The following is a 25,278-nucleotide window of genomic DNA, read 5'->3' on the forward strand; positions in this document are numbered from 1 at the left end:
TACGAGCAGCATCACACCGAAATCCGCTTTCAGCCGCAAGGCGTGCGGCAGAAGCAGTAGAATTCTGCGGTGGGTCACTCTTACACGCCGACGCCCTACGGTTGACCACCCATCCGATATCGGCCGTCGCAAATTGTACTCGATGAATCCATGAAGGAAGACGTTGTGTCTCGTTGCATTCATGTCTTCATTCGCGGTTACTGTAGACCTGCGTCCACTTGATGAAGAAAGTCCACTTGATGAAGAAAAGCACTCCTGTCAAGAATATCTTATCATTCGTACTACTACCGCGTCAGCTCTGTTCTCAAGTCGAACACAGAGTCGTACACTCGTTTTGGGCAGCATCAGTACATTGTAGTAATCCGACCGGACCACACTGAGCCGGATGATGTTTGCCACCGCTGTAATATGCCAGGTGCTCGTATACAATATTCCCACACAGCTATTGAGTTTAATATTAGAGCCTCGTGCACCAGTTTCAAATACTCTCGCTGTGTCTTGGCCGCGTGGAATAGGTGACTGCGTAACTTTGCTGAGATCAAAGTGCCCTTCTACGCTTCAGATCAGCATGTGGCTTACTTGCCATATCTGCGCGACTAACCCTATACTTGTGGCTGTCAGATGTTGTATGATGTTGCCACCACTTCGGCCAGATGCGATCATGCATAAGTGGTCTCAATGTGGTGAGCCGAACCCTCGGTGCTGGGGTTGCCTTGTTGTCGATAACGGCATGCTGTCATGGTATAGCCTGGTTGCTATCATCGTTGGCACCATCTTAAGAATACTCAGCGTACTCGCAGTCGTCATCAATCTTGAGACAGTACGCGCAAGATGGCTTCTCTTCTGTACACTTGCGTCTGCGCTGCTTGCAGTTGAGACAGCCGTTCTTCGAGCGTTGCTTAGGTCCCACAACCTCGTACTGGCAAGTCCATTATCCTCTCTTGCATTGGTTGCGAGTTGGCTTTGCCTCATTGCATTTGATCTTCTTCTCGCGACACAAGATGCAGGCCTTGTTCTTGGCAAGCCTTGGGGGCGGTGAAGGCTCCCCTGGTGCAGCCTTCTTCCGAGATTCGACTGGAGACGAAGCTGTAGCCGCTTTGGGGTCTTTGCTCTTCTTCGCCGACGACTTCGTGGCGCTTGCTGCGGAGGCAACAGTGCCATTCTTCTTGTGCTTCTTCACCGAAGATTTGGGTGCCTCAGGTGAGGTGGACATGTCGAGATCTGGATTGTGGAACTCATTGTCAACTAGAACATGATGGTCTTTCTTGCTGCGCTTCCTCATTTTGACGGTTCCATTTGAAGTCCTTGCAACCTGAGGCTTAGACCCGTCGTTCGCTTCCGGGTCGGCAGAATTGTTGTGAAAGATCACTGTCGCTGGTAAACAGGCATTGAAGTGCCACATACCTGTCGCCGTTTCGCCGACTCTCGACATCTCTATGGATTGGACTGTGCTTGTACACCACGTTGATGGCTTCGCGCTTGATTGAGAACTTGATATGGATCGCACCACCGCAGTCGTAAGTTGGCAACAAGTCCTTGTTGGCTTTGGTGGTTTCATCGTCGTCCTCGGCGTCGGCCTCCTTCTTCTTCTTGTTGGCTTTTCGGTCTCTGTTCTCCAAACTGTCTCGGCAGACAAATCTAAGCCGGGCACCATCACCGCCAGTCTTTGGATTATAGGCGTAACGCTCAGAGTACTTGAACCTGTCTGCCTCTTCGATAGCTGCTACAATAGACCTACATCCCATTAGCACTTGCGTCAATGTAGTCAGACGCTCATCACTCACTTCGAGATTGCCCTCTGGATTTTGAGTCTGTCTTTGCCATCGTAATCTCGACACAATGCATATTCGACTTGGATGCTCTGTGCATAGTCCCGAGGCTCAATGAGATCATCTAAGCTGGCTTGCTGGGTCACGGGAATGGTGACGGTGGAGGCGGCCGCAAAAACAAACTCGGTCACTATATCTGAAGGGATCAAGCTCGACGCATTTCTTTCTAATTCGTACCGAAGTGCACCATTCAGAGACTACATCAAGAACATCTTAGCCAAGGTACCTGCAGATCAGGAAGGTATTGTACCTCAGTAGTCGGGACCCGATAGTAGACATCCGGGTTCACGCCGTGATGGTAGCGCAGATCCAGTTCATCATCAAGGTCATCCATCGCCACACAGTTGGCATGCAGCCCGCGGGTGTTGGCTGATGACGGATGCAGCCTTTATAACACGCTGGCGCATGCGGTTGTAGCTTGGGACAGCGTTGTTTGAGGAAGAGGCCATAGCTTTTCCGGGTAAACTGGCGGGCCGGTGGTGCTGTTTGTTAGGAAGCCTCGAATCGGTGTCTCGAGCCGAACTCGACCATCTCGCAGGTGGTCTTGAGATCTGAGACTTCACAGTTGTCCAAAGCACGGTCGATGGGGCCTGAAACGTAAGGCTTGCTGCTGTTACAATGTCGCGTTAGTTGCCGTCAATGCAGTGCCGCTGCACATTCATAAGGATGCGAGCGCACAGAACTTGATTCACGAAGCGTGCACAGGGGCAGACGAGGGCCATGGCCCTGAAGCATCTCTGCAACATTTTCTATGGGGCAGCAGACCCTTTGTAGAGCTGCTTGAGGTCACTCTAGCAGTTCGCCCTTTCACTTCTTCATAGTCTAGCAAATCGACGTGTACTCTAGGAAACTTCTCAGCTCATCTATGGAACGCAGCTAGCAGCCACATGGCGGCGCACGGCCGGGCTAGATACAGCGTTCGCTGCGTAAACTGAGTTCGCAACAACGTTGTTGGAATGCGAGCGTATACACGATCATAGGCGTGGTGTTGTGCATGTATTGAAGGCAGCGCGTCGGGTAGAGATTGCAAAAACCGGGCCTGCCACGCGTTGGACTCAATCTGGCTGCGGCAGCAGGTCTGGCCAGCAAATGCCGTGCAAAAGGCACCACTGGCACCAAATTGTGCAGATCCCTAGTAATATGCTACCAACGGGGCCAATGCAGGGTTTATGATAGCCCACTAAACCGCTTCCATTGATAGGATAGCTCGACCACCGCTGGCAAGCTGGACGTATCGACCTCAACCCTACTCTCCACGCTCCACGCTCCACGCCCTCCAGCATTAACGCGACTTCGCTGGCCACCTGTCGCGTACGCAGTGTCTTTGTCCGCCGTTCGCTGTGCCGTCGCCGCCTGTGTTCGGCCCGTTCGCTTCATTGTCCACCCTCGCCGGCTGCTTTGAAACTCGAAACGTTAGGTTTAAAGCTCGACAAGCCAGCGTAGCACGCACCCGCCGCTGGACCGCAGGACGACTCAAAAGGTACGCGGGAGCGGATCTGTCAACCGTAAAACAGTCGTGAATGTGCACACTGACTGGCGTGCTTTCTAGGAGCTCTCCACTCATTTCGACCCCTCGTTTGTTGAATATCGAGCAGTAGTTCTATTCCGCTAGCTTCATCTCCGCACTCCCTGGCTGCCATCACACGACCCTGCATCTCGCTGTCGCATACTGTCTACAAGCCAAACATTGCTATCCACGGATCCTATATACCCAGCTGCATATCTAGCAAACCGCCCCAGCCTCAGCCATGGTAGTTGCGACAATCAAGTACGCCCAGCATCTCCTACTCCGCCTATACTGTGCGCATTATGCAGACGGTCGTTAACAGCTCTCTCCAATAGGTGCGTCGTCGTCGGCGACGGTGCTGTCGGCAAGACATGTCTCCTCATCAGCTACACCACGAATAAGTTTCCCTCAGAATATGTCCCTACGGTCTTCGACAACTACGCCGTCACCGTAATGTGAGCCTCCCATATCCCTCTTTCTCCGTACATTCCCTGCGGAGCATGCAGCATAGGCTTTGCAAAAGCGTGCGAATCTCACATGAGCTGTGATTGACTGTTGTAAAGGATTGGTGACGAGCCATACACCCTTGGTCTTTTCGATACTGCCGGACAGGAGGATTACGACCGACTCCGACCCCTCTCATACCCCCAGACTGACGTATTCCTCGTCTGCTTCTCCGTCACATCGCCCGCATCTTTCGAGAACGTACGCGAGAAATGGTTCCCCGAAGTACACCACCACTGCCCCGGTGTTCCGTGCTTGATTGTCGGTACACAAGTCGATTTGAGGGAAGACAATGCTGTCAAGGACAAGCTGTCGAAGCAGAGGATGGCTCCTGTGAAGCGGGAAGACGGCGAGCGAATGGCGAGGGAGCTCGGTGCAGTAAAGTATGTTGAGTGTTCAGCTCTGACACAGTACAAGCTCAAGGATGTATTCGACGAGGTAAACAAGAACCCGAAATTGGCACAAAGCTCAGCATTGACGTGATCGCAGGCAATTGTAGCAGCACTTGAGCCGCCAGCAACAAGGAAAGAAGGCAAGGGAGCGAAAAAGGAAAAGAAGTGCGTTATACTCTAAAACATGAACGCAGCGGCTGTGCAGTGTCAAGAGCTAGGGGCGCTTTGGTTTGCAGAACTTTTGACTGGGCGTGAATTTTTGGATACCTCTCTGGCGCCATCTGTGGGTAGCGGTTTTTCTTCTAAGCTATGAATTTGCCCATGCTCCCCTTGCACACATCTCAGCTCAACTATTGATCGTCTCCTCTAGCTTTGACCTCACGAAGAATCCCAGGACGAGCGAGGAAAACGACCACGGTCTTGCAGTGGACAACAGCCTAGTTCCTGGGCCATTCCAAAACCTCAAACATAGTGAGCACATCTGGGCAACATGCCTGTCAGACAGACGCAGCCATGCATTCTGAGTCGAGCAAGAGACTCCAGGCAAGTCGATCTTTGTTCGGTTCTCTTCTGTCATCTCAGAAGCGCCGTACTCTCTCTTGCGCCCTCGAACTGGTGTCACTTTTCTTTCGTCTGAAGTGACATCAGATGAGGTGAAAGCCAGGTTTGTTTGTTGTGGCGTTGTCCGTGCCAACAATTCTGCGCTGCGTGAAGGGTCCTGACATTGCAGCCTGCAAACCACCTCACTACCTCTGCACGCCGACATTTTCAGATCTTGTTAGAACTCTCCTCAACTTGTTCAATTGCGCGTATTTGGGCTGTACACGTGCAGTGCTATCTTTCTTGGAGAACGCAACAATTGGTTTGTCCGGACGCACGTAAGTGTACCTGTGGACCTGCGCCTACACATATCCATCTCAACATCTGACCTGCAAGTGAAGACGAACGAGTCTTCATACGAAGATGTCTACACCAGCACCCGACCACAAGAAGAGGCCCCCGCCCATTGCTATTCCACAGTGGCCTCCATCTCGGACGGTACCTGGACCTAACGCCCTCGCCAATGCACCGTCCCATACGAAAGGCAGCGGCCAACACCCGCAGCGTTTTGCTTCCTCATCGACACAGCAAGCCGTGCGCTCGGGCACAACTACGCCGCTGACGTCCCCATTGGAGTTGGATGAGTCGCGTCTCGCAATCTCCAAGTCTGGCTCTCAAGCAAGCAAGCACCGCTCCTCGGCGATAACCACACTTTCCGGTCTTATGGAACAAGCACGTAGTTCACCTCGCAAATCAGACTGTGGCTCGGTACCTAGTCGACATGGCTCGACTGCGCGCTCAAGGCAGTCTGAGCGTAGTCATCGCAGTGCTACCGCAGCTCAAGCCCAGCTGGAGGCACTGGACGAAGATGAGACGACTACGAGATCTCAAATCGAGTCCCGCACAGAGAAGAAGCTGTTCAAGATGACTGGTCAGATTCCTCCCACACCCACTATAGGCACGTAACACCTCACTGCAATCCAGCAACTTGAGAACTAACATCTATCAGGAGCCATCGATCCAGACAAGGTCTTCGTCCGAACAGAAGATCTACGCGCTCAGTGCAGAGCTGCAAGCGGCGAAAAGCAGCCCGAGGGTGACGAGCCAACCAAAAGCCCCAAGAAAAAGCTCTTTGGTGTCAGCCTTCCTATGTTCAGCAGAACGTCAGCGGCGGGTGCAGCACCAGCGATGCCATCGAAGGCAGCCCAGGTCCTCGGAACGACCCCTGCACGCAAGCCACGCCGAATTGAACCACGCCCGATCAGGTCTGCTCGTGTTTTGAAGACGCCTACGAAGGTCCCACGATCAGATACAGCAAATTCTCTGCCTGCAAAGGTATACGGTCAAACCAATCCGGCCACGAGTCACTACAGTACTTCTACCCGCCGCAACCGTACACCTGGACGCAGGTCGCCGGGAAAGGAGAACACGTCACCTCAAGAGCAGGCGACAGCGAACTCATCATTTGACTCTATGCCTCCTCCTACTCCGCCTGCAAAAGACACCCCTCCCGAGTTACGCCTTCCTGTGAACCCGCCAAGCCCACTGCGTCGAGCTCCTTCTCATGAAGACCTACGTGAAAGCTATGGTGACTTGCCAGATAGAGGCATGCAAGTACAGTTGCAGTTTCCAATGTTTGCGCTCAGCCCCTCGCCCCCGAAGACTGCCATTCACAGCAACAGTGGCGTGAGCCCAACTAAGTTCCGCCCATACACTGCCGAAGACTATACCAAGCTCATTGAAGGTGAAGCCCTTCAATGGCCATATCCCGAAGAAGACGGAGTCGGCGAGGTGAAGGGGAGTAATCACAGTGCTCCACTGGTTACTGAAGGTCAAGAGCTATTGCAACTTCCCCTTTCAAGTCGCAGCGATGACAACCACTACAACGATCGGCTTGGTCGTCGATTGAGTCCCCTGCCACCGCGTTTCTACTCACCTTCTGATCGCTCGGTTCAGCTTTTCAGAGACGGCGAAAGCCCGTCGCATAATGTAAGTGACAAACGCTCCTTCCGCTCTGCCCTTTGGCCTTCGAAAAGAGTGGGTCTGCGCTTAGCTCTTGCCTCACCCACGTGAGCTGCCTAACCCGCCTTCACTGCGACTTCCTACATTCCATCTTGTTAAGGTTCTCGTTTACGAAGAACTAATCGTCACCCCAGACTGACACCAGCCGCATGCTCTTTGCGCCACCCAAACCCAACCTACTACATCTCCGTGAAGACTCCAACAACGGTTCAATCGAGATGGTATACCAGGGCAGCATGAACGCCATCGAGTCGGACTCTCCGAAGGCACAGACAACAAACGATCACGCTCAGACGCGAGCCAACGAACCGCCACAGCAACGCGATGACGCCGAACTTGCAACTAGGGTCAAGCAGGAACTTCGCACCAGCGAGCAACACCAGCTCCCTCCAGTGACGAACGGCGGCCCAGGTCACCCACAGCCGGACATCTCTTCATCGAAGCTCACCGACATGCTCAATGGCGCAACCCCACGCACTGATTCCAATGGCGACTTTCGCATCTTGTGTCCGAGTGCCGTTCCCAGTCCTCTACACAAGCTACATGGACCTCACGTTCCAATAGTCCCGATGCTGCGCGGCGGCAATGGTGCTCCTGCTGCAGGCCCCTGGGTTTCTCCGCGCACACACAAGACCATCGAGGACCACTTCTTCATGACCAATGAGCATCTGGACGTGGTCGGTAAAACCACGTATGATGCCCTCGATATGTACAGTAAGCAACAGATCAACGCAACGAACGCGAAACACGAACAGCTCGTGGTCATTATGGAGAACCATATTGAGGGCCTAAAGTCTCAAATCAGCTCCGTCAATGAGAAAGCCGATGACACCTCCAATCAGATACACAATGTCGGTCTCAAGCTCGACCAGCTCGAAAAGTTCCTCAAAGACGAGGTCGTTACTGCGATGACAGAGCAGGCGAAGAAGACAACCGAGATGGAGTCGAGCCTCAGAGAGATCCAGAAGGCAATGGTGCATATGCAGCAGACAGTGGAGAAGCTCTCTGAGCCCAAGTCCGGTCCGCACCACTCAGCTACGAATGCCTTGCCCACTCCTGGTGCATCTTCTCATTTGCCGCACGCTGTCCCCACTCACCACTCCCAGCCTGCTCTCACCAGCTACTATGGAAATGAGACAGGTCGAGATGAGCAGCCGCCGATGCCACCTCTGCAGGATCGCAGTATCTCCAACAACTACGAGTCACACAGCGATCCACGTGGTAACTACGGCACCAACTGGCAGTCTCAAGCATGGAACGGTCGTTCCACCTATCAGGGTCGTAACAAGGGGGAGACATCTTCGTACGCCGGCACCAACCCCTATCATTTTGGCAACGGCGGGCAGTACAACAGCGGGTACATGAGCGGCTACTCTTCATACAACTTCTCCCCAACCAGCCCTGAGCAGCCATACGCCTATGGTCAGAAGCCAGCTCAATGATGGCAGCAGGTCTTTTAGCGGGATACGGCGCCCTGTAACTGGGCTCTTTGCAAGGTCCTTGTTCGGTCAGGCATTTGGCGAGGTTTCTGTATAACACTGTTTTCTATCAACAGCAGCATCCACGCGGCGAGGCAATCGGACACGGCCAATTTGCGGCTTGCCGTAGGAGATCTTTTCGTGCGTATCGAGATTACAAGTTGGTGAACTAGATTTATAGCCCACAAATAACAACTCCAACGATGATGCTGCTCCGAATATAGTGACGCGCTGAAGTTCTTGTCTCACTCAAGCACATGTTGACTAGCGAATCTAGACTAGAGGTTCTCAGCTGCCTAACTCAGTGTAATGTTGCGATGATGTTTAATGGAAGGAACGAAGCATTCGAGTAGCTTTGAGCAACGAATGCAGACTGAAAGATCGAAGGGTGCTCAGCCCCAAAGCTGGGGATGCGCGAACCTTGCATGATGCCTCTCGGCTTACTCTAAGCAATCTAGCCCTGAGTGCCTTCGTGCTTGCACGCGCCTTTCTCATAGGCCAGACGCGTTGAACCTTTAGTCCTGCTTTTCTATAATTGGCTACACCAAGACTCACTGTGTTTACGGAGGCGTGGCAATTGAGGGCGAGATGTATCAGTGGGAACTTCAGCCAGCAACATCGAATTCTTGACGACGGCGTTGCCGCATTGCTATTGAATCGTTAACCAGGCCTTTTCTGTATGTCGTTTTAGTCGAGCGCTATTCTGGTTGCAGCTGCAGCTTTACCAGGTTGCTCCGCACCAGTGGGCGCGCTACCTTAGAGTTGATGACCGGATAGACGCACAAGCCTCCAACGAGCCAGACATTAGTCTGTCCCCCGCCTCGTCCAAACACATGAACACCATGGAGGGCCCAGATTCATCCCAGGGCAAACGTAACCCTGCCTCCGGCCCCCAACCTGCTGCTCCCCTCGGCGAATTGAGCAAAGCACTCAAAACGGGCACCGACGCCAGTCCCGCATCCTCGGCGCATCTGAACGCTGCCTCGTCGCTACCCAACGCCAATCTCCCATCCTTCAGTTCACAGGACGCGCCTGCAAACACCTCGCTTCCTCTATACGTCCCCCGCTGGCACGTCCGGGCTCCGAGTAGCGGGCTGACCCTCGTTACCGATCTTACCCCGTCCACGACGTCAACCGCGCGCAATACACCAAACAACACCACCACTGTGGCGGGCACAGGCAGCGAAGGGCTGCGCCAGTCGGCCACTGCGCCGATCATGATAGATGAGAAGTTCTTGAGAACTGCGCGGTCTAACAACAGCCTGGCTGGGTCACTATCACCTTCCTCGGCCATATCCTCGCCAGCACTGAACGCGCTCGGCGACCTCACCCCTCTTCCTTCGCCGCTGGTGATGGGCGACTCTCCCGGACCATGGCAAAGGGCTGTACCGCGACCTCGAGGGCCTTCTGTTAGTTCACGCGATGACACTTATCTTGCCTCGAACAGGGCCACCCTCTCGCCCTCGCCCTCGCTGAAGAAGAAGGGTTACCAGAGGTTAAAGACTGCCGGCGTGGAGGCTACAGATGCGCGCATGCAGGCCCACCAGAACAACGAAGCAGCTCGTGAGAGAAACCGCAGTATCAGTGAGTACACGCCGGATTCCCTACACCACCCAAGGCCTCGAAATGTTACCATCAGCAATGTCGCTACCGAAGGTGACGCAACCATGCAGCAGCGCTTGCGCCGGGAGCAGTATCTCGCCTCACAGCGGGGCATTGTCCCTGCGCAAGTCCCCGCTGGTCTGCCTACACCTCCTGCCAGCAATACCAGCAACTGGAGTGCCACGGATGAGGAGGATCACGTCACGGAGGAAGACGAAACCAAGTACATTGTCGTTCGCCATGGTCAGCAGATGAAGAAGAAGCTATGGCGTCCGGTTCGGCAACTCGGCCAAGGCACATTCAGCAAAGTTTACCTGGCCACGTGCGAAAGGACCACAGCCAAGGACCCGCTGGACGAGAAGTCTCTAGACCTTCGTAAACTCGTCGCCATTAAAGTCGTTGAGCACGGTCCTGCCGGCGGCGCCGATGAGGAACGTGTCGAACTAAGCCTCAAACGAGAAGTGGAGATGCTCCGCTCTGTCTCCCACCCCTCTCTCGTTCATCTGCGCGCTTTTGATCACAATGAGGCCCAGGCTCTCCTGGTCTTGACATACTGCCCTGGTGGTGATCTGTTTGATGTAGCCAGCGACCACCGCGACATTCTGAGTATGGACATCGTCCAGCGTGTGTTCGCTGAGATGGTCAGCGCCGTACGGTATCTGCATGAGAAGCTGATTGTGCATCGCGACATCAAGCTAGAAAGTAGTTCTCTCCATTCTACGACATCAGCCTCTAAATGGTCAGTGCATTCACAGTGGTCTTGTACTAATGCATGGCAGACGTCCTCCTCAACATCCCTGTCTCTTCTGTACCTCTTCTCAAGAACCCACAGTCTCATCCGTACCCCATTGCGACACTTACGGATCTTGGCCTCTCCCGCCGTATACCTGCTCCCCCGGAATCTCCTCTTTTGACAACTCGATGTGGTAGTGAAGACTATGCCGCTCCAGAGATCCTACTAGGCCAGCCATATGACGGTCGCTCGACTGACGCTTGGGCCCTTGGTGTCCTATTGTACGCTCTGATGGAAGGGCGCCTACCTTTCGACCCACCGCCAGGTAAGGTGGGCTCACGAAGCAGAGCTGCTCATCGAATCGCCAGGTGTGACTGGGTCTGGGTCAAATTCGGTGATGAGGACGGAGAATGGGACCGCGAAAAGAGCAAGGAATTGGCTGGCGCTCGGGAGTGCGTCGAAGGTCTGCTGAAGAAAGTCTCGCGCGGCCGCAAGAGCCTCGAGGACATTGAGAAGATGGATTGGGTAAAGCAAGGCATCCAGGTCGAGGGCGGCCTGAAGAGGAGGATTGAGGACGAAGATGCGAACGACACAACACCTGAATTACCTGTGAGGTAATTGTTAGTGAGGCACCCGCACTGAGCTCGGCTTGCTCGACAATGTGCCTCAGCACTGTAATACCAACTTTCATATGTCCGTTCATTCGATTCACAAGAGCTAGGGATACAAGGCAGGGGGATCGGGACCACGACATGAAGCAACGACAATATACCCGGTCCAGGCGATCCCACACCCACGACTTTGAGGATGCTCGACTTATTATCTTTCTTTCCGATTCTGATATCCATACTTGCGCCATTGCTTTTACATTCGCCGCTCAGTCGTTTAGTCGACACATTGTCCTGCATTGCCTGCATCTCCTAGCATCAACATTTCACTCCGTCGCACAACATGGCATGGCATGGCATGGCATCATGGCATAGACAAAACCCAAGCCGGACACAGCTTGATTCAGACACTTCTTTTTGAACTTTGGATAGTCACCAAGACGCAATAGTAGGTACAAAGAAACTCAGACATTGTTGGAGAGACATCATTCCCTTGCCATTCGTACATGTCTGAAGACTAGGAGTTCACACGCGCATCCACCGATCACACCTTCCTTCATCGTGTCCATAAACTGACATGCTCTTGCCCTGTAGCAGCTGCTTCCTCTCACAGCTCCGTCCACCTCATACCTTCCTCGCTCTTCCCTTCAACTACAACCAGCCAACCTCACTACAACACCCTTTATCTTGCACTTAAGACATGCAAGCCTCTGTCATCTCATCAAACATCAAACGGGCATGTAGCTCAAGGAAATCTGTACCAGCTACCATGGCAGAATACCTCACGCTGCAGTTGGAACACCAATGCGGAAAGTTGAACCGTGTCCTTAAGAGGAGATGCGGATTCGAGTCGCGCCGTGTCCATTTACTTTTGTATATGCACATGTTCAAATGACTGGTCTATGACGACTGCTGCAGTTTCTCTTACTTTGCAATAGTGCTATGCCTTTACATACGATCATGTAGTTTGAACTTCCGGACGCACTCATCAACATCAAGGGTATGTATCTCAAAGGTAGAATACCTCACAGGTTACACTGCTCTCCCTTATGGCTGCCTGTAATCTGCTCTGTGGCGCTAATAGCGTGCACAGCAGCTGGATGGCTAGAGGAGAAGCGGGTTCGATCCTCGCCATATCTAACCTTTTTGCACCATTCGATGCGGCTTTTGAGATTTGCTAATTGGCATTCGTGGTCTACGGGACAAGTGAGAGTCGGATGCGTGACTGTTCTTGAAACGTTGGTTCTTGTGTCTATTCAGCAAGTGTATACATTTCAAGATTCCTTGGCTCAGTATTAAGAGGGTATGTAGTTCAACTGGTAGAACGCTTTCCCATAGCGCAATGTCGTCGTGGTGTGGTCGCGTACAGAAATGTATCCTGCATGCAAAGAAGGAGATGCGAGCTCGAATCGCGCTATATCCAACCTTTTGCTCTTGTTTGAGACTTAATTGCTCGCTTAGAATCTGGATGTGTTTACTAAATGCAGCTTATGTGTCTTGTAAGAGCAGCGTAGCGTATCGAAAGTCCAAATGCACAATGATTGTTGTGGACACTATTAGTTGATCTGATCGAAGTAGCAGTGTATATGAACGAGCGTTTTCTTGGAGTTGCTATCAGGAGGGTGTGGTTTAATTGGAAGAGACATTGAGAAGATGCGATTTCACGTGTTGCCATATCCGGTGATGAAACATTTTCGCGCCCGGAACATCTTCTTGTGGTCTTGGCTCTACTGCATTGTAGCAGCGAAGTGAAGGTGAAGACAGGCGGGCGGTAGCACGTACGCAACTCTGCCCGCTAGTAATGTACCCAGGTGATCTTGGGCTGACCTTCATCTTTGCATTGCCACTTCTTCAATTCGACCCCTCCTTCATTGCCGAAAGCTGCGCAACTCAGCCGGCGCCGCCATGTCAAATACAGACTATTCCGAGTCTGATCTATCAGACTACGAGCAGAATACGTCAGAGGTACTCGACGTATGTCTGCGCCAAGAGCCTCAGCAGCGTACCGAACGAAGGTGCATTCGAGCCAGAACCCAATGAAGCGAATAGTGGAGAGCGCGTAGTAAAGGCTAGCAACAGCGTTACATCGGTTGCAGGCACATCGCGCCTGCTCGACTTGTCTGGAGGTGAGGAACATTCCGCAACAACACAATCTCAACACTGACGAGCATGTACCAGAGGTCCTCAACTGCACCTAAAGCTTCACACCGCAGAAGTGTACAGCCTCAAAGAGTTTGCCGAGCATCTTGTTGTGACAGCTGATATGAGTCTGGGCGATGGACCCTGGGGTTGAGTTGCATTGTCAACTAGGGTTGAGGCTTGTAGGCTGTACATGTGTGTGCGAGAAGACGGGTGAAGACATCCTTTTGAGCTCCACCCTTCTTGAACTCGAGTAGATTCTTAGTGAACACAGACAGTCTGCACATGCGGCTCGTCGTTCAGAGCTTCTCCATCCATGATGCCATGTACGTATGCATCACCAACCAATGCCAATTGTGGACAATCTTCCGCTTCCTTCTTGATTTTTCTCATCACGAATGGTACATTTCCTCCATTGAAGACCCACACTTGATCTCCGGGCTTGATTTGCGGCGGGCCAATGCCGATGTAACCTGACTTCGTGATGAAGAAGGTTTGGTTCTCCATCATCCCTACCAGTGACTCGTAAAGATCGGGGAACACGTCGTGTTCCTGCTTTCGCATATGCCAACTTTTCATCTTTCTAGACGCAGTAGCCTCGGTAGCCATATTCTCTCCTCTCAGGCGTAGCCTCCCGGAACGATCTCTTACTCGACCATGTTCCTGCTCTTCAGCTAATGGAATTTCCTTCGCAAAGTCCAAATGTATCTTTGTGTCAAGCTGAATTCCTAACTTATCGAACAGGTGTGTAAAGTCGGCTTGCAGTCTTGTACGACCATATGATCCAATCCTGTCGAGAGGTAGTTCGTCCATGATCAGATCCCCCACTAGAGTTCTACAAAATGCAGAATCCCACGTCAAACCGTCTTTGTAGACCTGAGAACCATACTGGGACGCTCGATACTGGTCGATCAGCAGAATGCAATTCGCTAGAGGCTCGCGCAGATCATGGAGGTAGATCGCGTCTTGAGCATCGACACGTAGAAGCTCGCTTGTATCTAGCACTGCATCGACATTGATTCCGCTTAACCCAAGCACTTCATCTCCGAGAGAATTGAACACCTGCAGTTCGTTGTCTCTACTTGCAGAAAAGACTTTGTATCGATGTGAGTGGCCCCACCATTTCAATTGGCGCTTGCCAATACGATTGCAACACGCGAAATCAATGGCCCAAGTAGGGGCATTGGGCGTTATGTGTGGCATTTCGCAAGCACCCAACAACGATCTTAGGCCACCTTCGTACTTGATCAGATCTAGCGTGACTTTTGCAAAAAGTCGAGGTGCGGCGATAGTATAATCGCAAGAACGTGCACTTGGAATCGCGTCTGGCGAAATCATACCGAGCAGTGCATAAACTTTGTCGCGAGGATCGGTAAATTCCCGATGACGCCAGCGCATGAGCAGATTGAGTGCGTTGTCAGTCTTGGAATGATTGAATCCATGCACAGGATAGAGTAGCCGTCGAAGCAGTTCCGAGTTAGTGTAACGATGGGAAGCGAATCCTTCGGGAAGAGAGGGTAAACTCTGCAAGTCACGCAAATGGCGCGCAGCGGCAAGCACAGCTTTGCGTGGAATGCTCAGCGGACCCCAGATCAATACACCCGATGGAGGAATGATGGCTTCTTGGACTGTCCAGATGCGCGACCACCAGGGATTGCCATACATAGAAAACATTTCGAAAGCTCTTCGCGCAGCTGAACCCTCATCTGACTGCTGGAAAAGAACTGGTAAGCCAGCCAAGGGGATGATCTTTGCCGCGGCGACTTGTCGTAGGAAGTCAAACACAGCCTCAGCATCGCGAATTTGGACTTCATAACCGTCTCTTTCGAGGTCGCCCATCCATGTGACACATCTTGTGCACTTTCTGTAGATATCTCTCATCAAAGCTACCTGGGCCGCCTTCTCTTCCAGATCCCACTGATTGATGCATATTTGATCGATCCACAATGTGCGCTTTTTCGTCGAATATCGAAGGCGTAGTAAGCCAGCGTATAGATTTTCCGTAATTGGTACAGGATTGCCAGAAACTTCGATGTCCTTCTCTTCTCTGCGGTCTCCCCAAACGTACGACATAGTTTCATAGTCCGGATGCCGGTCTAAGCTGACTACACGGGTTGCGCATCGAATGGCTTCATCTCCAACGCCAGGTAGAAGATCCAAAAGTCGAAATTCGCGGTCCGAGCTGCGCATAGCCGGTAGATGATTGAGGGTTCCTGTCGGCGGACAGATGTTAAAAGAGAAGACTTCTGGGGCCCGCTCGTGATGAGGATCGACAACTCTTATACCATACCTAGCCTCCGTATGATAGTGGCTGTCAAGTCCAGGACACTGTTATGACGACCGAATATGGAGTGCCATACGAGGTTGAGGTCTGTTCGAATTCAATGCGTGCATACTCCGACTGTATGTGGCTGACGGATGGTGGGGCAACGTGGCAGGGCAAGCGACAACTCCCAAACGCAGCAACGACACGCTCGTAGACCTCATCGCTATACATAGCATTTCGCAGCCATATGGAAGATTATCAATCGTCACGGAATGGCTCTGGAGGATGCTGTAGTGGTTGTGAGGCAGATGCCATGTGTAGAGGAAGAACCAACCACCTCCACCATAGCGCCGGAGCCGCTGCGACAACCGACATCCGTTTTCCACATCCTCAGTTGGACACTTTATCGATAATTGCAAAGATATTGTATTGAATCACTACGGCTGTGCAAACTATCACGGAAATTACGCCAGTCCTTCGCACTTCTGCGCCGTGAATCCCACATTCTGCGCGCAAGCTGAAAACCCATGCACACCAATGTACTTCCCCTGTAAGGCACCTTGGGTGATGCCAATACCACTCGCCGCAGGACCCAGAGTTACATCGCCCAACCGGAACTGGATCTAAGAACTAGACTCATTAAAGAAAAAGAAGTTGGCACTGGCCGGCCATAGCCACTTTCAGGATCAACGATTGATTAACGACACCGTCCCAGAACTCGAGGGAGTATCGAGGATCAGATGTGTTCCTGAATGCGGTGTCGACAGCTTCCGGATAGATACCTGGCCCGGAGATGGGATTTTGTAGGAAGGCCCACTTCGGGTTTGCGAAGAATCCGCCGTTGCCATCGGGCTGATATGCTGCATTTGCTGGACGGAAATCGCCCAAGCGTAGTGTGCTACCGCCTACCAGGATCGAAACTATAGCAGGCACAATGCCAGCTAAATGTAGACTGTCGGGTGTGTTCTTATCCTCCCACTGATGTACCCGTTCAGGGGCGCGAGCATAGCGGTCTTGCCATTGTTGTAGCTGACAAAAGGTACCATTGTGCTGGAAGCGAGCACAGTGCCACTGATCTGGAGGGTAGGTAGGCAGATATCAGTGTCCAGACCGTTCGTCGTCAGGATAGGATGCATGTCCTTGATTTTGAAATCGGGAATGTCAAGCTCTTCAGGAAGATCACGTAAAGTGAGCTTCCCAGAAAAGATATTGTCGATGAAGGCCTCGTCAAGTGCTTTCAACACTGGTACAAGACACCACATTGTCAATCTGTCAACATAATATACAGACCATCAAGTGGTGTGATCTACCATTGTTCGCAGACATAGTCCGTAGGCTACGGTTGTAGACAGCCTGCGTGCTTGGGCACTGCGCGCTGCTTTGGATGAGGAGCCCTGCAACGGTCAGGACGGAGGTAAGGAGTCAGCCCGCCATTTTCGCTTTCGTTGTGATTGAGACTTGACGTCGGATGGCTATGCAGGAGCAGTCTACTTATCTATGCTGGACTGCAAGCTCACCATACCTTAATCACCCCTCTCGTACGTAAGTGCTACAGACTCGCCCAACACGATCTGTTGCTCATGATGCAGCCCTGTTCTGGTACCTTAGCAGATTGCACCATAAGACCGCGCCAATGATCGTCACAGAAGTGATAAAGCCCAAGATTGTCCGCCAAATTACTTGTGGCCATCGAATGCCACTTCGCACATATGTTTCTACAGTGAAGGGGGGTTAAGACATTAACGTCAATGTGTTCCTTTATGATGGGGTATGCGCTGTGCATGGCGTCCATGTGAATATCGTGGCACAGGCTAGACCACGCCTAGATTGCACCGACGTCACTCTGGTCTATATGCATGCAATGATGCTTTTTTCGATAGCGGTCGATGGCTCGTTCGAATGTTCCATGTGTGAATTCATGTCGAGCTTGGATGTACACTGACTTGAGGTTCGAGTCAGTCATTGAGAGCGCTCATCAAATGATGCCTTGACGGTCACTATCGTCGTGATTGAAAATAAGATATTCAGCGGCTCTTCGCTCTTTGGCTTCGCTAGGCTTTCAATTGAGCCCGCCCAGAAACCATCATAGACTCGTTGGAGTGAGAAGACGATACCGGTCTCAAAAACTGCTTGAGGCACCCTATAGATAGTCAATCGCGGAAATTCTTAGTGCTTCCAGTGGTTCCAGATCGTGGTACAGCAGTCCGACAGCAGAGGAGGAAATCTAGTGGTCCAAGGCTCTCAGCATGGTTGTACATGTCCGAGAAATGGTGAGGCTAATTGTCGCAAGCAGTGACTTTGGAAACGATTTCTTAGATCAATGGGTATCGAATCCTGCACTCAAATTTCATCAGTCACTCGGATACCATTACATCATCTCTGATCTGGAATCGTCGTTCGTGTAGCTTGTATACGCCTGGTGACGCTTGTTCGAGGCCGTTTGGGCGATTGATTAAGAATAAGCTGTCCGAGAGCTTTCTATGAAGCAAAATTTGAGGTAGTGTTGAGACCGCATGAGGACTGGTATTGGTTTGTTTCATAGCTTCTCGTAGCGAGCAAGCTGCCGTGTCTGCTGGTACTAGGCCACACAGATGCCCGCAGATGTTGTTGCGGGCGTCCCCGCCTTCTCATTGGTCCAACTCATTAATCAGCTTCCGCCCTGCGACACAATCTAGATATTCGCTCTTTCCATGGTACCAATACAACAAATTATCACTCCACTCATCAGATGTACTACTCTTCGAAGACAGCGCCAACAGGGTGTAGGATAGCGGCAACGAGTCTGATGATGTATTGATGATCGTTAGTGTTGAGCCAGGCGTGACTCGCTCCGGGCGCCTCGCGCTAAACCTCCGCTAGCCGCAGGTCATCCCTTCCGTAAAGAGATTCTCTAACCTTTCCAGGCGACCTGATCTTCGATGACGCACCCAAACAGAGAAACACTGTGGATGCCGAAGCCGAAGAGCTGATCGACACTGCGATTCCCACCCCTCTGCCGTGGTCAAAGTGATGATCGTCAGGAGCTAGCGGCCTGCGCAGGTACGTCTCACAAGGGGTGTTCGCCCAAGCAACCCTTCGCACACGGCAACGAATCATCACAGTCATATTTCTGGGACGTCTTAGCCTACAGCCTTGCACTCACGGAAACACTGGCATCCATATGCACGTCGTTACGATGTTGCGGAACCTGACATCACGCAGACATATGTGGCGCACGGCCAGCTCAAGCCTTTGCTCGGATGCTTGACAACCGAAGACCTCACTGCAAGCTTGCCCTGTCCTTCCGAACTATCTTACATCGGCGAGGCTACGGAACCCAATTCTCCTATCCGCCCTACCAAATGAGGAAGTACATGCTCTCTGATATTACTGTTCATTGGATGGCTCTTGCAGGCCTCCGTTATTGATCGACAAAACATCATGAGTAGGTATATCTTAGCTTCCTCTCGAAATGTCCCTCATGTTGCTTCTTCACAATCCGCAATGGACGAGGCTTGAAAAGTACTCAACATGTGGAGAAGCGAGTCATGAAAAGCACTGACCGAGAGTGACTTGCTGTCACTGCCGTGAGATGATCCGTATTTAGAGGTGGTACAAGTATGATGCGAGCTGCTCACCATCCAGCTTTCAGTTCTCACTCCACATACTACCTCCTGTTCTCACCTCTAAGTCCCACTTAGCTTGTTGCATACTTCACATTTCTCACAATGAAGACCTCAACATTCTTCGCTGTCTCACTCCTGTCCCTCTCATCCACAGTTCTCTCAGCTCCTACACCACAGGTCAAGAACATCCTTGGATCGATCACAAATCCCTCTGCAGGTAACAACAACGTCTTCGAGGGCAACGGTAACCAGAATGGAAACGGCAATGGCAACGAGTGAGTATTTCATAAGTCTTAGACCTCAACGACCATCACTGACAACCTGCCAGCAACTCTGCTGGCAACAACAATGGCAACGGCAACGTCGCAGGCAGCGGCAACTCGGCAGGAAATGGAAACACAGTTACCTTCCCCTCCATCCTGAAGGACCGTGACCTCGGCTCCAGCCTCTCCAACATCGTCGGCTCCATCACCAACCCCAGCGCGGGCAACAACAACGTCTTCAAAGACAACGGCAATGGCAACGGAAACAAGAATGGCAACAGCAACTCAGCCGGCAATAACAATGGCAACTCCAACACGGCTGGCTCCGGAAACTCCGCCGGCAACTCCAACACAGTTAACTTCAAAGAGCGCGACCTCGCCGGCCCGCTGTCAGGAATCACCGACGCCCTGGGCTCCGTCACCAACACCCTAGGCTCCATCACCAACCCGACTGCAGGCAGTGGGAACAGCTTCCTGGGCAATGGCAACGGGAATGGAAATGGCAATGGCAACGGCAACTCCGCAGGAAACGGAAATGGGAATGGAAACGTAGCTGGCAGCAACAACCAGGCGGGCAACGGAAACACAGTCAACGTGAGTCCCAATGTGAGCCCTAGCATTGCTTTGCCAGATATTGCGCTGCCAGATGTCACACTGCCAGATGTCACACTGCCCAACATCAGCTTGTGAGATGTTGCTTCTGGTTAGTGGGCAGGCTTGAGATGTCTCGAATGGTGCTGACGATGAGATAGTTCCGTGCTTAGATGTTGATTTAGCGACATTGTTTGGGCGTTTCGGTGTTGACCAGAGTTGGATCTGACAATTGAGTTTGTCTAGTAGTCCATGGCCATAATGCTTGGTCAAACAGTAATCTTAACATTCTTGCATCAATTATTTCCTTGCATCGTGACTAACCAATATGCTCTACTCTTTATATGCACCGGCTGATACCACAGAGCCTGTCCATGTGATTTACCTTTCGCTTCTTTTGCTTTGTGTTGGCGACTACCACATTACAGAAATCATGCTTTCCAGACTTGTCTGGATATGCACTATGTCGCTCCCCGTTCAGACAAGCACTTACTTGCAAACCTAACATAGAGCAGCGTAGTCTCAACGACGATCCCCAATACAATGGCTCCACCTTTGCTCCACCGGGCCAGATCAAGCGTACTGATTGAACCAAGCTCACAGACCCATGCTCATACATCGACGATACATGAAGGGCCTCTTCAAGCACAGTGCACGACGCGGAACCTCTGGTTTCCATACTATCACCTGGGAGATTGGCGGCCGCTGCATCCGATCTTTTTGACCAGAGCCTTAGCTGTAACGATAGTCGAAGAGGCAGCGCACTCGGCGTCACTCAGTCTGAAGAGACATCGGATCAAAATGCCAGGAAGATGTATTGTTCGTACTGCCAGAAGTCTCAGATCTATGGAGGCGCAGTTTGTAGACAGCACCGAACACGGCAAGCAACACTTACGATGTTCAACAACCTCCGAGGCCATGCAAGGCCAGCTGCCAGAGGGTGCCGAATATTGCGACTGCTGCTTGTCGGGATAGAAAGTGTCTTCAAGCCCTGATGCTCGCTATTTGTTTCTGAGAAATGGCATGTCGATTGAACATGACAGACAAACGGACAGTAAAGATGCTAACAGAACCTAGGTGCGCTCAGTCAACTCCTCAGTCGACTCGCTCTTCCAGCTCTTAAACTGCCGCGCACTCAACTTCAATTCGAACATGCGATCGATGTCCGCCACGCTCCTGCCTTTCATCTCAGGTATCAGCCACCAGGCTACAGCAGCACCAGCCAAGCATGTTGCGAGGTACGCGAATCCGGTTTTGCCTCTAAGATTGCCCTCGTCGGGGTTGAAGACATAAGGAAGTGCAAGGCCAGATACAGCGGTCGCGAGTGCTGAGACACACCAGCCGAGACCTTGGGTACGAGCGCGAAGCTGTAGGGAGGATGTCTCGGCGGCGATGGCGAACGATGCTGGCCAGACGCCGACACCGGCTACGATGATGGTAATCATCATGGACACTGCGGTCCACCTGTAAAGAGTCAGTGAGAGCACTGATTAATAAATGAAGGTGACATACCAAGTAACAGCAGGGGTAATCGTAAAGCAATTGGCGATGCCCATGGACAGCCATAGCGCCGACGCAATCAGTAGGCTGATGACAACCAGCGGTCTGCGGCCAACGCGGGCCATGATCCAGACTGATACACAGTTGGCAATAAGACCCAAGACGATACCCAGGATAAGGAAGATGATGGAAATATTCGCCTTCATGTTGATGAGCTGAAGGAAGTAAGACGCCTTAGCAAGCAATGGGAGACCGAAGATAGCGGGAAGGGAGTTCGCGAACATGACAATGAATGTGCGGCGGAAGTTCCTCTTGTGGAAGCACTCAGCGAAAGTGACCTTGGCGGACTGTTCCTCGTGCTCAATGTCTGCGAGAAGTCTGTCGACGATAGCTTTTGTGTCGGTGCCAGGCGGGTCCAGTCGAGCTTGCGCAGTATGCGCCTTGTCCATTTTGCGCTTGCGAACAAGCCATGTTGGGCTTTCAGGGATGAAGAAAGCGACGATGATAGGAACAAATGAGAAGGGCCATTGGGAGCCAAACGCAATGGCGTAGCCGTTGTCGGCGCCTAGAGCAGCGTAGACGACCAGCGCCCCGGTGAGCTGACCGAGCAATGTAAAGACAGGGAAGAAGGCCATTCCAGATCCTCGTAGGGCTGGCGGTAGGATCTCAGACATGTATGTCTGGCATGCAGCCATGACAGCACCAATCGCGCCACCTTGGAAGAACTTGCCCATAAGGAAGGCAACACGTCGTCCGTTGATGTCGTCCGGAAGGTAGGAGATGTACATGATGGCGACCGCGAGAGCAGAAAGGAAGGATGAAATGGCAAGTGCAAGACGACGTCCAATTTTGTCTTGCAGCCACCCGCCAAAGACAGAGCCACACATTGCACCTATGGGAGACGCAACGTTCCAGAGAGCAAGCCATGTCGACGGCAGGATCCATTTGCCTTCGTAGAAGATACCGAAGTCCCTCCTGAACCGATGTTAGCAACCCTTGCGGTACGGGACGAGATGTCGATCCTGTGTGGAGTTGACGACCTACTGGAATACGGGCATGGCAGAGACTGTGCCAACGACAACATTGTCGTAGCCATAAAGAAGAATCGCTGATGTGAGGCCAAAAGTCACATAAATGACTTTTCGATACTTTTTGACGTTCTGCCACAGGGTCCGTGAGTTGTCGCTCGCTTCGCTGCTGGCCTGGCTGTTCGCGTGGCTGTCGACCTCGAAGATCTGTTCCCCTGTGTAGTTGCTCTTCCCTTCGGTGGCCAGTGACTTGTGGGACGCGGTGGATGTCATTGCGACGTATATCGCGCAGTCACCTCCTCGCGCGAAGGAAGGAGTGGAAAGGATGAAGCGCGAGTCACGGTCAAGGAGGTCCGCGACGTGGACAACGGCTTGATATGAAGTCAGACGGGCCAAGCATTGCACATGCGGGGCCCCTGCAATCGATGAGAAGGGGCAGATTGATCGACAAGCGCGATGTCAGTTTTCGGGATGCAGAATCCACAAGATGCATCATGACTGAGGCGCTTGATACCCCACACTGAAACCTGTGCACAAAAATGGTAGAGTTCTGGGGTCGCGACCGGTCTCGCCACTTCATTTCACGGTTCTGTCTTACATGGTAACGCACCCCCTGAGGAGTATTGTCAAAACTGTACGACGCACGCTCCTTTTTCCGCAAAATCTTCAGCAAATCACATTTGCTGGAAACAAAGGCGCAGATAAAAGTTGCAGATCCAGGGCCAAATCCTCCGCCCTGCCAAAAACGCCATGCAATGCAGAACCACGCTTGAATGCTATATATACCCGATTGGTTTAGGGCCTCAGTGAATCATCAAAGAGAAGGGCCGAAACATGAAATGACAACGGTTCACAAGCCAACCGTTTGTTGCTCAGCCGAGGAACGACTTGACCGCGCCGCCGACATTCTCCAGGTCAAGAAGGAAGGTGTCGTGGCCGAACATGCTCTTCTCCTCACCTAGCTCGATGTGTGTCACGTTTTTGTTTCCTGTGCGCTTGAGTGTGGTTGCAATCTCACGCTGCTGCCATGCAGGGAACAAGATGTCACTGGCGACACCTAACACTAGCGCCGGGGTATTGGCCAACGGTCTAAGGCCCGCGACTAAGTCGGGTGGCGGCTCGCTTCCGTCGGTTGCAGGGACGTTGGTTTCATCGAAGTCGGCAGGCTGCTCCTTCTCTTCGTAAGGCTGCTCAGGGAGGGTCAAGCTGCATGCATCTACAATGGCCTCAGACTCGATGCCTTTGCCATCGAGGTATGCCTGCACTCTGCTTGCATTTGCAGCCCTGCGTTTGTTGACGCGATTGCGGTGTTCCTGTCCCAAATCGAACATGTCCATAGCCTTGGAGACGTACAGTAGACTGTTGGGGTCATACTCTAAGCACCACTTCTCGCCAGCATGGTCAAGGTATGTTTCAACAAGGAAGTCAGGGCACAGAGCTGGAGGTCGTGACGGGTCTGCGCGACGACGGCCGAATCGTAGCTCCCACTCCGGTCCACTTCGGTATGTGACGGTTGCGATCTCACGAGCCAGCTTCATGCCTCCGTGAGGAGGGATGCTGTCATAGTAGAAGCCTCGAGCCCAATTGGGATCCATCATGAGTGCTACAATAGCCGTCAATATATGCGCATATGACAGTAAAGTGTCTCTCCTGACATACCTTGTCTTTGCGTATGCCTCATGGCAATGCTGTAGGGGTGGCTACGAGCACAACCGCTGATGCTGACAATGCGACCAACCCGTTCAGGGAATAAGTTGCCCGCAGCAAGACTCTGCATGCCACCCATACTGGATCCCACGCTTGCATACAGCTTCTGGATGCCCAGGTTGTCTAGCAGTCGAAACTGCGCGCGTACCATGTCCTCCATTGTCAGAATGGGAAATCGTGTCGCATAACGTTCGCCGCTCGCAGGGTCGATCGAAGAGGGTCCCGTCGAACCGTAGCATCCTCCAATGACGTTGGTACAGATGACAAAGTACTTGTTGGTATCCAGGGGCCTGTCAGGTCCAATGAACTTCTCCCACCACCCTGGCTTGGGGTTCGATTCGGTACTGTGCGCATGACTTGAGGCTGAGAGGCCAGTATGCAGCAAGATGGCGTTGCTCTTGTCCTGGTTCAGACTGCCCCAGGTTTCATATGCAACGTCAAACTGTGGCAGTATACCGCCCCAGTCCAAGAGTATGGGCTGTTCCGAATGGAATACCTCGGTGTGTCCAGATGTATACGATGGCTCGGGGCCTTCGGTCGAGCGCTTCGAGAGTTTCGCGGACTTCGATTCGAGGGCGTCGAGACATGGGAATGACAATGCTGGGTTCAGCGACTCGCTCTGTATAGAGTCTTCTTCAGCTCGGGCTGCCGCATTCTGCTGAGCCCTGGGCGGCGATTGTTGGTGTATGTTTCTGGTGGCTTGAAGAATTGACGGTCGTGAGGCTGTCCTGGTGTAGCTTTGTACATTTGGTGTCTGCCGCCGCGCGACAGCAAGCAGTCTACGGGACACGCTCATGGCTCAGGTCGATGGGTGGCAACGCTCACCACGCGACTGTCACCATGTAGCAGGGCGGAGAAAGAATATGGGAACCGCGTCATGACGCTATATCCGATTAATAATGGCTCTCGAGGCCGTTAACAACCGTCTCAAAAAGGTGAGGGTGCGCCTTGAGCCAATGACGTC

At 52.3% G+C, this 25,278-nt stretch overlaps 9 protein-coding genes across 9 annotated transcripts; 4 read left to right on the forward strand and 5 right to left on the reverse strand.

Annotated features, from left to right (window-relative positions):
* Positions 1–931: 931 nt before the first annotated feature.
* BU25DRAFT_420226 (uncharacterized protein) lies at positions 932–2,163 on the reverse strand (the record flags this gene model as incomplete). Its single annotated transcript, XM_033707992.1, has 4 exons — positions 932–1,304; positions 1,405–1,734; positions 1,785–2,026; positions 2,056–2,163. 4 exons carry the CDS (start codon positions 2,161–2,163, stop codon positions 932–934), a joined length of 1,053 nt encoding a protein of 350 aa, XP_033563564.1.
* A 1,263-nt stretch (positions 2,164–3,426) lies between these two features.
* On the forward strand, positions 3,427–4,496 carry BU25DRAFT_21187 (uncharacterized protein). Its single transcript, XM_033701214.1, has 4 exons — positions 3,427–3,597; positions 3,672–3,791; positions 3,900–4,278; positions 4,330–4,496. Exons 1-4 carry the CDS (start codon positions 3,578–3,580, stop codon positions 4,411–4,413), a joined length of 603 nt encoding a protein of 200 aa, XP_033563565.1. The 5' UTR covers positions 3,427–3,577; the 3' UTR covers positions 4,414–4,496.
* Positions 4,497–5,195: 699 nt separating this feature from the next.
* Positions 5,196–8,236, forward strand: BU25DRAFT_457045 (uncharacterized protein; the record flags this gene model as incomplete). The annotated part of the gene is made up of 3 exons (XM_033710078.1): positions 5,196–5,703; positions 5,782–6,761; positions 6,929–8,236. 3 exons carry the CDS (start codon positions 5,196–5,198, stop codon positions 8,234–8,236), a joined length of 2,796 nt encoding a protein of 931 aa, XP_033563566.1.
* Positions 8,237–9,339: 1,103 nt separating this feature from the next.
* On the forward strand, positions 9,340–11,204 carry BU25DRAFT_320475 (kinase-like protein; the record flags this gene model as incomplete). The annotated part of the gene is made up of 2 exons (XM_033702245.1): positions 9,340–10,576; positions 10,654–11,204. Coding segments are annotated over 2 exons (1,788 nt in total), but the record flags the coding sequence as incomplete, so codon positions are not given.
* A 2,411-nt stretch (positions 11,205–13,615) lies between these two features.
* On the reverse strand, positions 13,616–15,619 carry BU25DRAFT_389536 (uncharacterized protein; the record flags this gene model as incomplete). Its single annotated transcript, XM_033704521.1, has 3 exons — positions 15,003–15,619; positions 14,097–14,666; positions 13,616–13,925 (listed from the first exon to the last, which is right to left on the reverse strand). The coding sequence occupies exons 1-3, from the start codon at positions 15,542–15,544 to the stop codon at positions 13,616–13,618; spliced, it is 1,422 nt and encodes a 473-aa protein (XP_033563568.1). The 5' UTR covers positions 15,545–15,619.
* A 556-nt stretch (positions 15,620–16,175) lies between these two features.
* On the reverse strand, positions 16,176–16,882 carry BU25DRAFT_489958 (uncharacterized protein; the record flags this gene model as incomplete). Its single annotated transcript, XM_033711460.1, has 2 exons — positions 16,176–16,540; positions 16,600–16,882. 2 exons carry the CDS (start codon positions 16,880–16,882, stop codon positions 16,260–16,262), a joined length of 564 nt encoding a protein of 187 aa, XP_033563569.1. The 3' UTR covers positions 16,176–16,259.
* A 2,445-nt stretch (positions 16,883–19,327) lies between these two features.
* BU25DRAFT_457049 (uncharacterized protein) lies at positions 19,328–20,178 on the forward strand (the record flags this gene model as incomplete). The annotated part of the gene is made up of 2 exons (XM_033710079.1): positions 19,328–19,500; positions 19,554–20,178. The coding sequence occupies 2 exons, from the start codon at positions 19,328–19,330 to the stop codon at positions 20,176–20,178; spliced, it is 798 nt and encodes a 265-aa protein (XP_033563570.1).
* A 974-nt stretch (positions 20,179–21,152) lies between these two features.
* On the reverse strand, positions 21,153–22,880 carry BU25DRAFT_457050 (MFS general substrate transporter; the record flags this gene model as incomplete). The annotated part of the gene is made up of 3 exons (XM_033710080.1): positions 21,153–21,543; positions 21,592–22,554; positions 22,624–22,880. 3 exons carry the CDS (start codon positions 22,878–22,880, stop codon positions 21,153–21,155), a joined length of 1,611 nt encoding a protein of 536 aa, XP_033563571.1.
* A 294-nt stretch (positions 22,881–23,174) lies between these two features.
* On the reverse strand, positions 23,175–25,155 carry BU25DRAFT_364565 (homoserine acetyltransferase). Its single transcript, XM_033703792.1, has 2 exons — positions 24,267–25,155; positions 23,175–24,210 (listed from the first exon to the last, which is right to left on the reverse strand). Exons 1-2 carry the CDS (start codon positions 25,108–25,110, stop codon positions 23,480–23,482), a joined length of 1,575 nt encoding a protein of 524 aa, XP_033563572.1. The 5' UTR covers positions 25,111–25,155; the 3' UTR covers positions 23,175–23,479.
* Between the last annotated feature and the right edge of the window lie 123 nt (positions 25,156–25,278).

This window comes from Macroventuria anomochaeta, assembly GCF_010093625.1.
Source record: "Macroventuria anomochaeta strain CBS 525.71 unplaced genomic scaffold BU25scaffold_10, whole genome shotgun sequence".
NCBI lineage: Eukaryota > Fungi > Ascomycota > Dothideomycetes > Pleosporales > Didymellaceae > Macroventuria > Macroventuria anomochaeta.

Excerpts from the sequence above, each read along its gene's own strand:
- BU25DRAFT_21187 (XM_033701214.1), top strand. The coding sequence starts at position 3,578 with ATGGTAGTTGCGACAATCAA. Across the intron at positions 3,598-3,671 it reads ATGGTAGTTGCGACAATCAA|GTGCGTCGTCGTCGGCGACG; the intron begins GTACGCCCAGCA and ends TCTCTCCAATAG. Across the intron at positions 4,279-4,329 it reads TCAAGGATGTATTCGACGAG|GCAATTGTAGCAGCACTTGA; the intron begins GTAAACAAGAAC and ends ACGTGATCGCAG.
- BU25DRAFT_364565 (XM_033703792.1), bottom strand. The coding sequence starts at position 25,110 with ATGAGCGTGTCCCGTAGACTGCTTGCTGTCGCGCGGCGGCAGACACCA. Across the intron at positions 24,211-24,266 it reads GAGGCATACGCAAAGACAAG|CACTCATGATGGATCCCAAT; the intron begins GTATGTCAGGAG and ends CGGCTATTGTAG.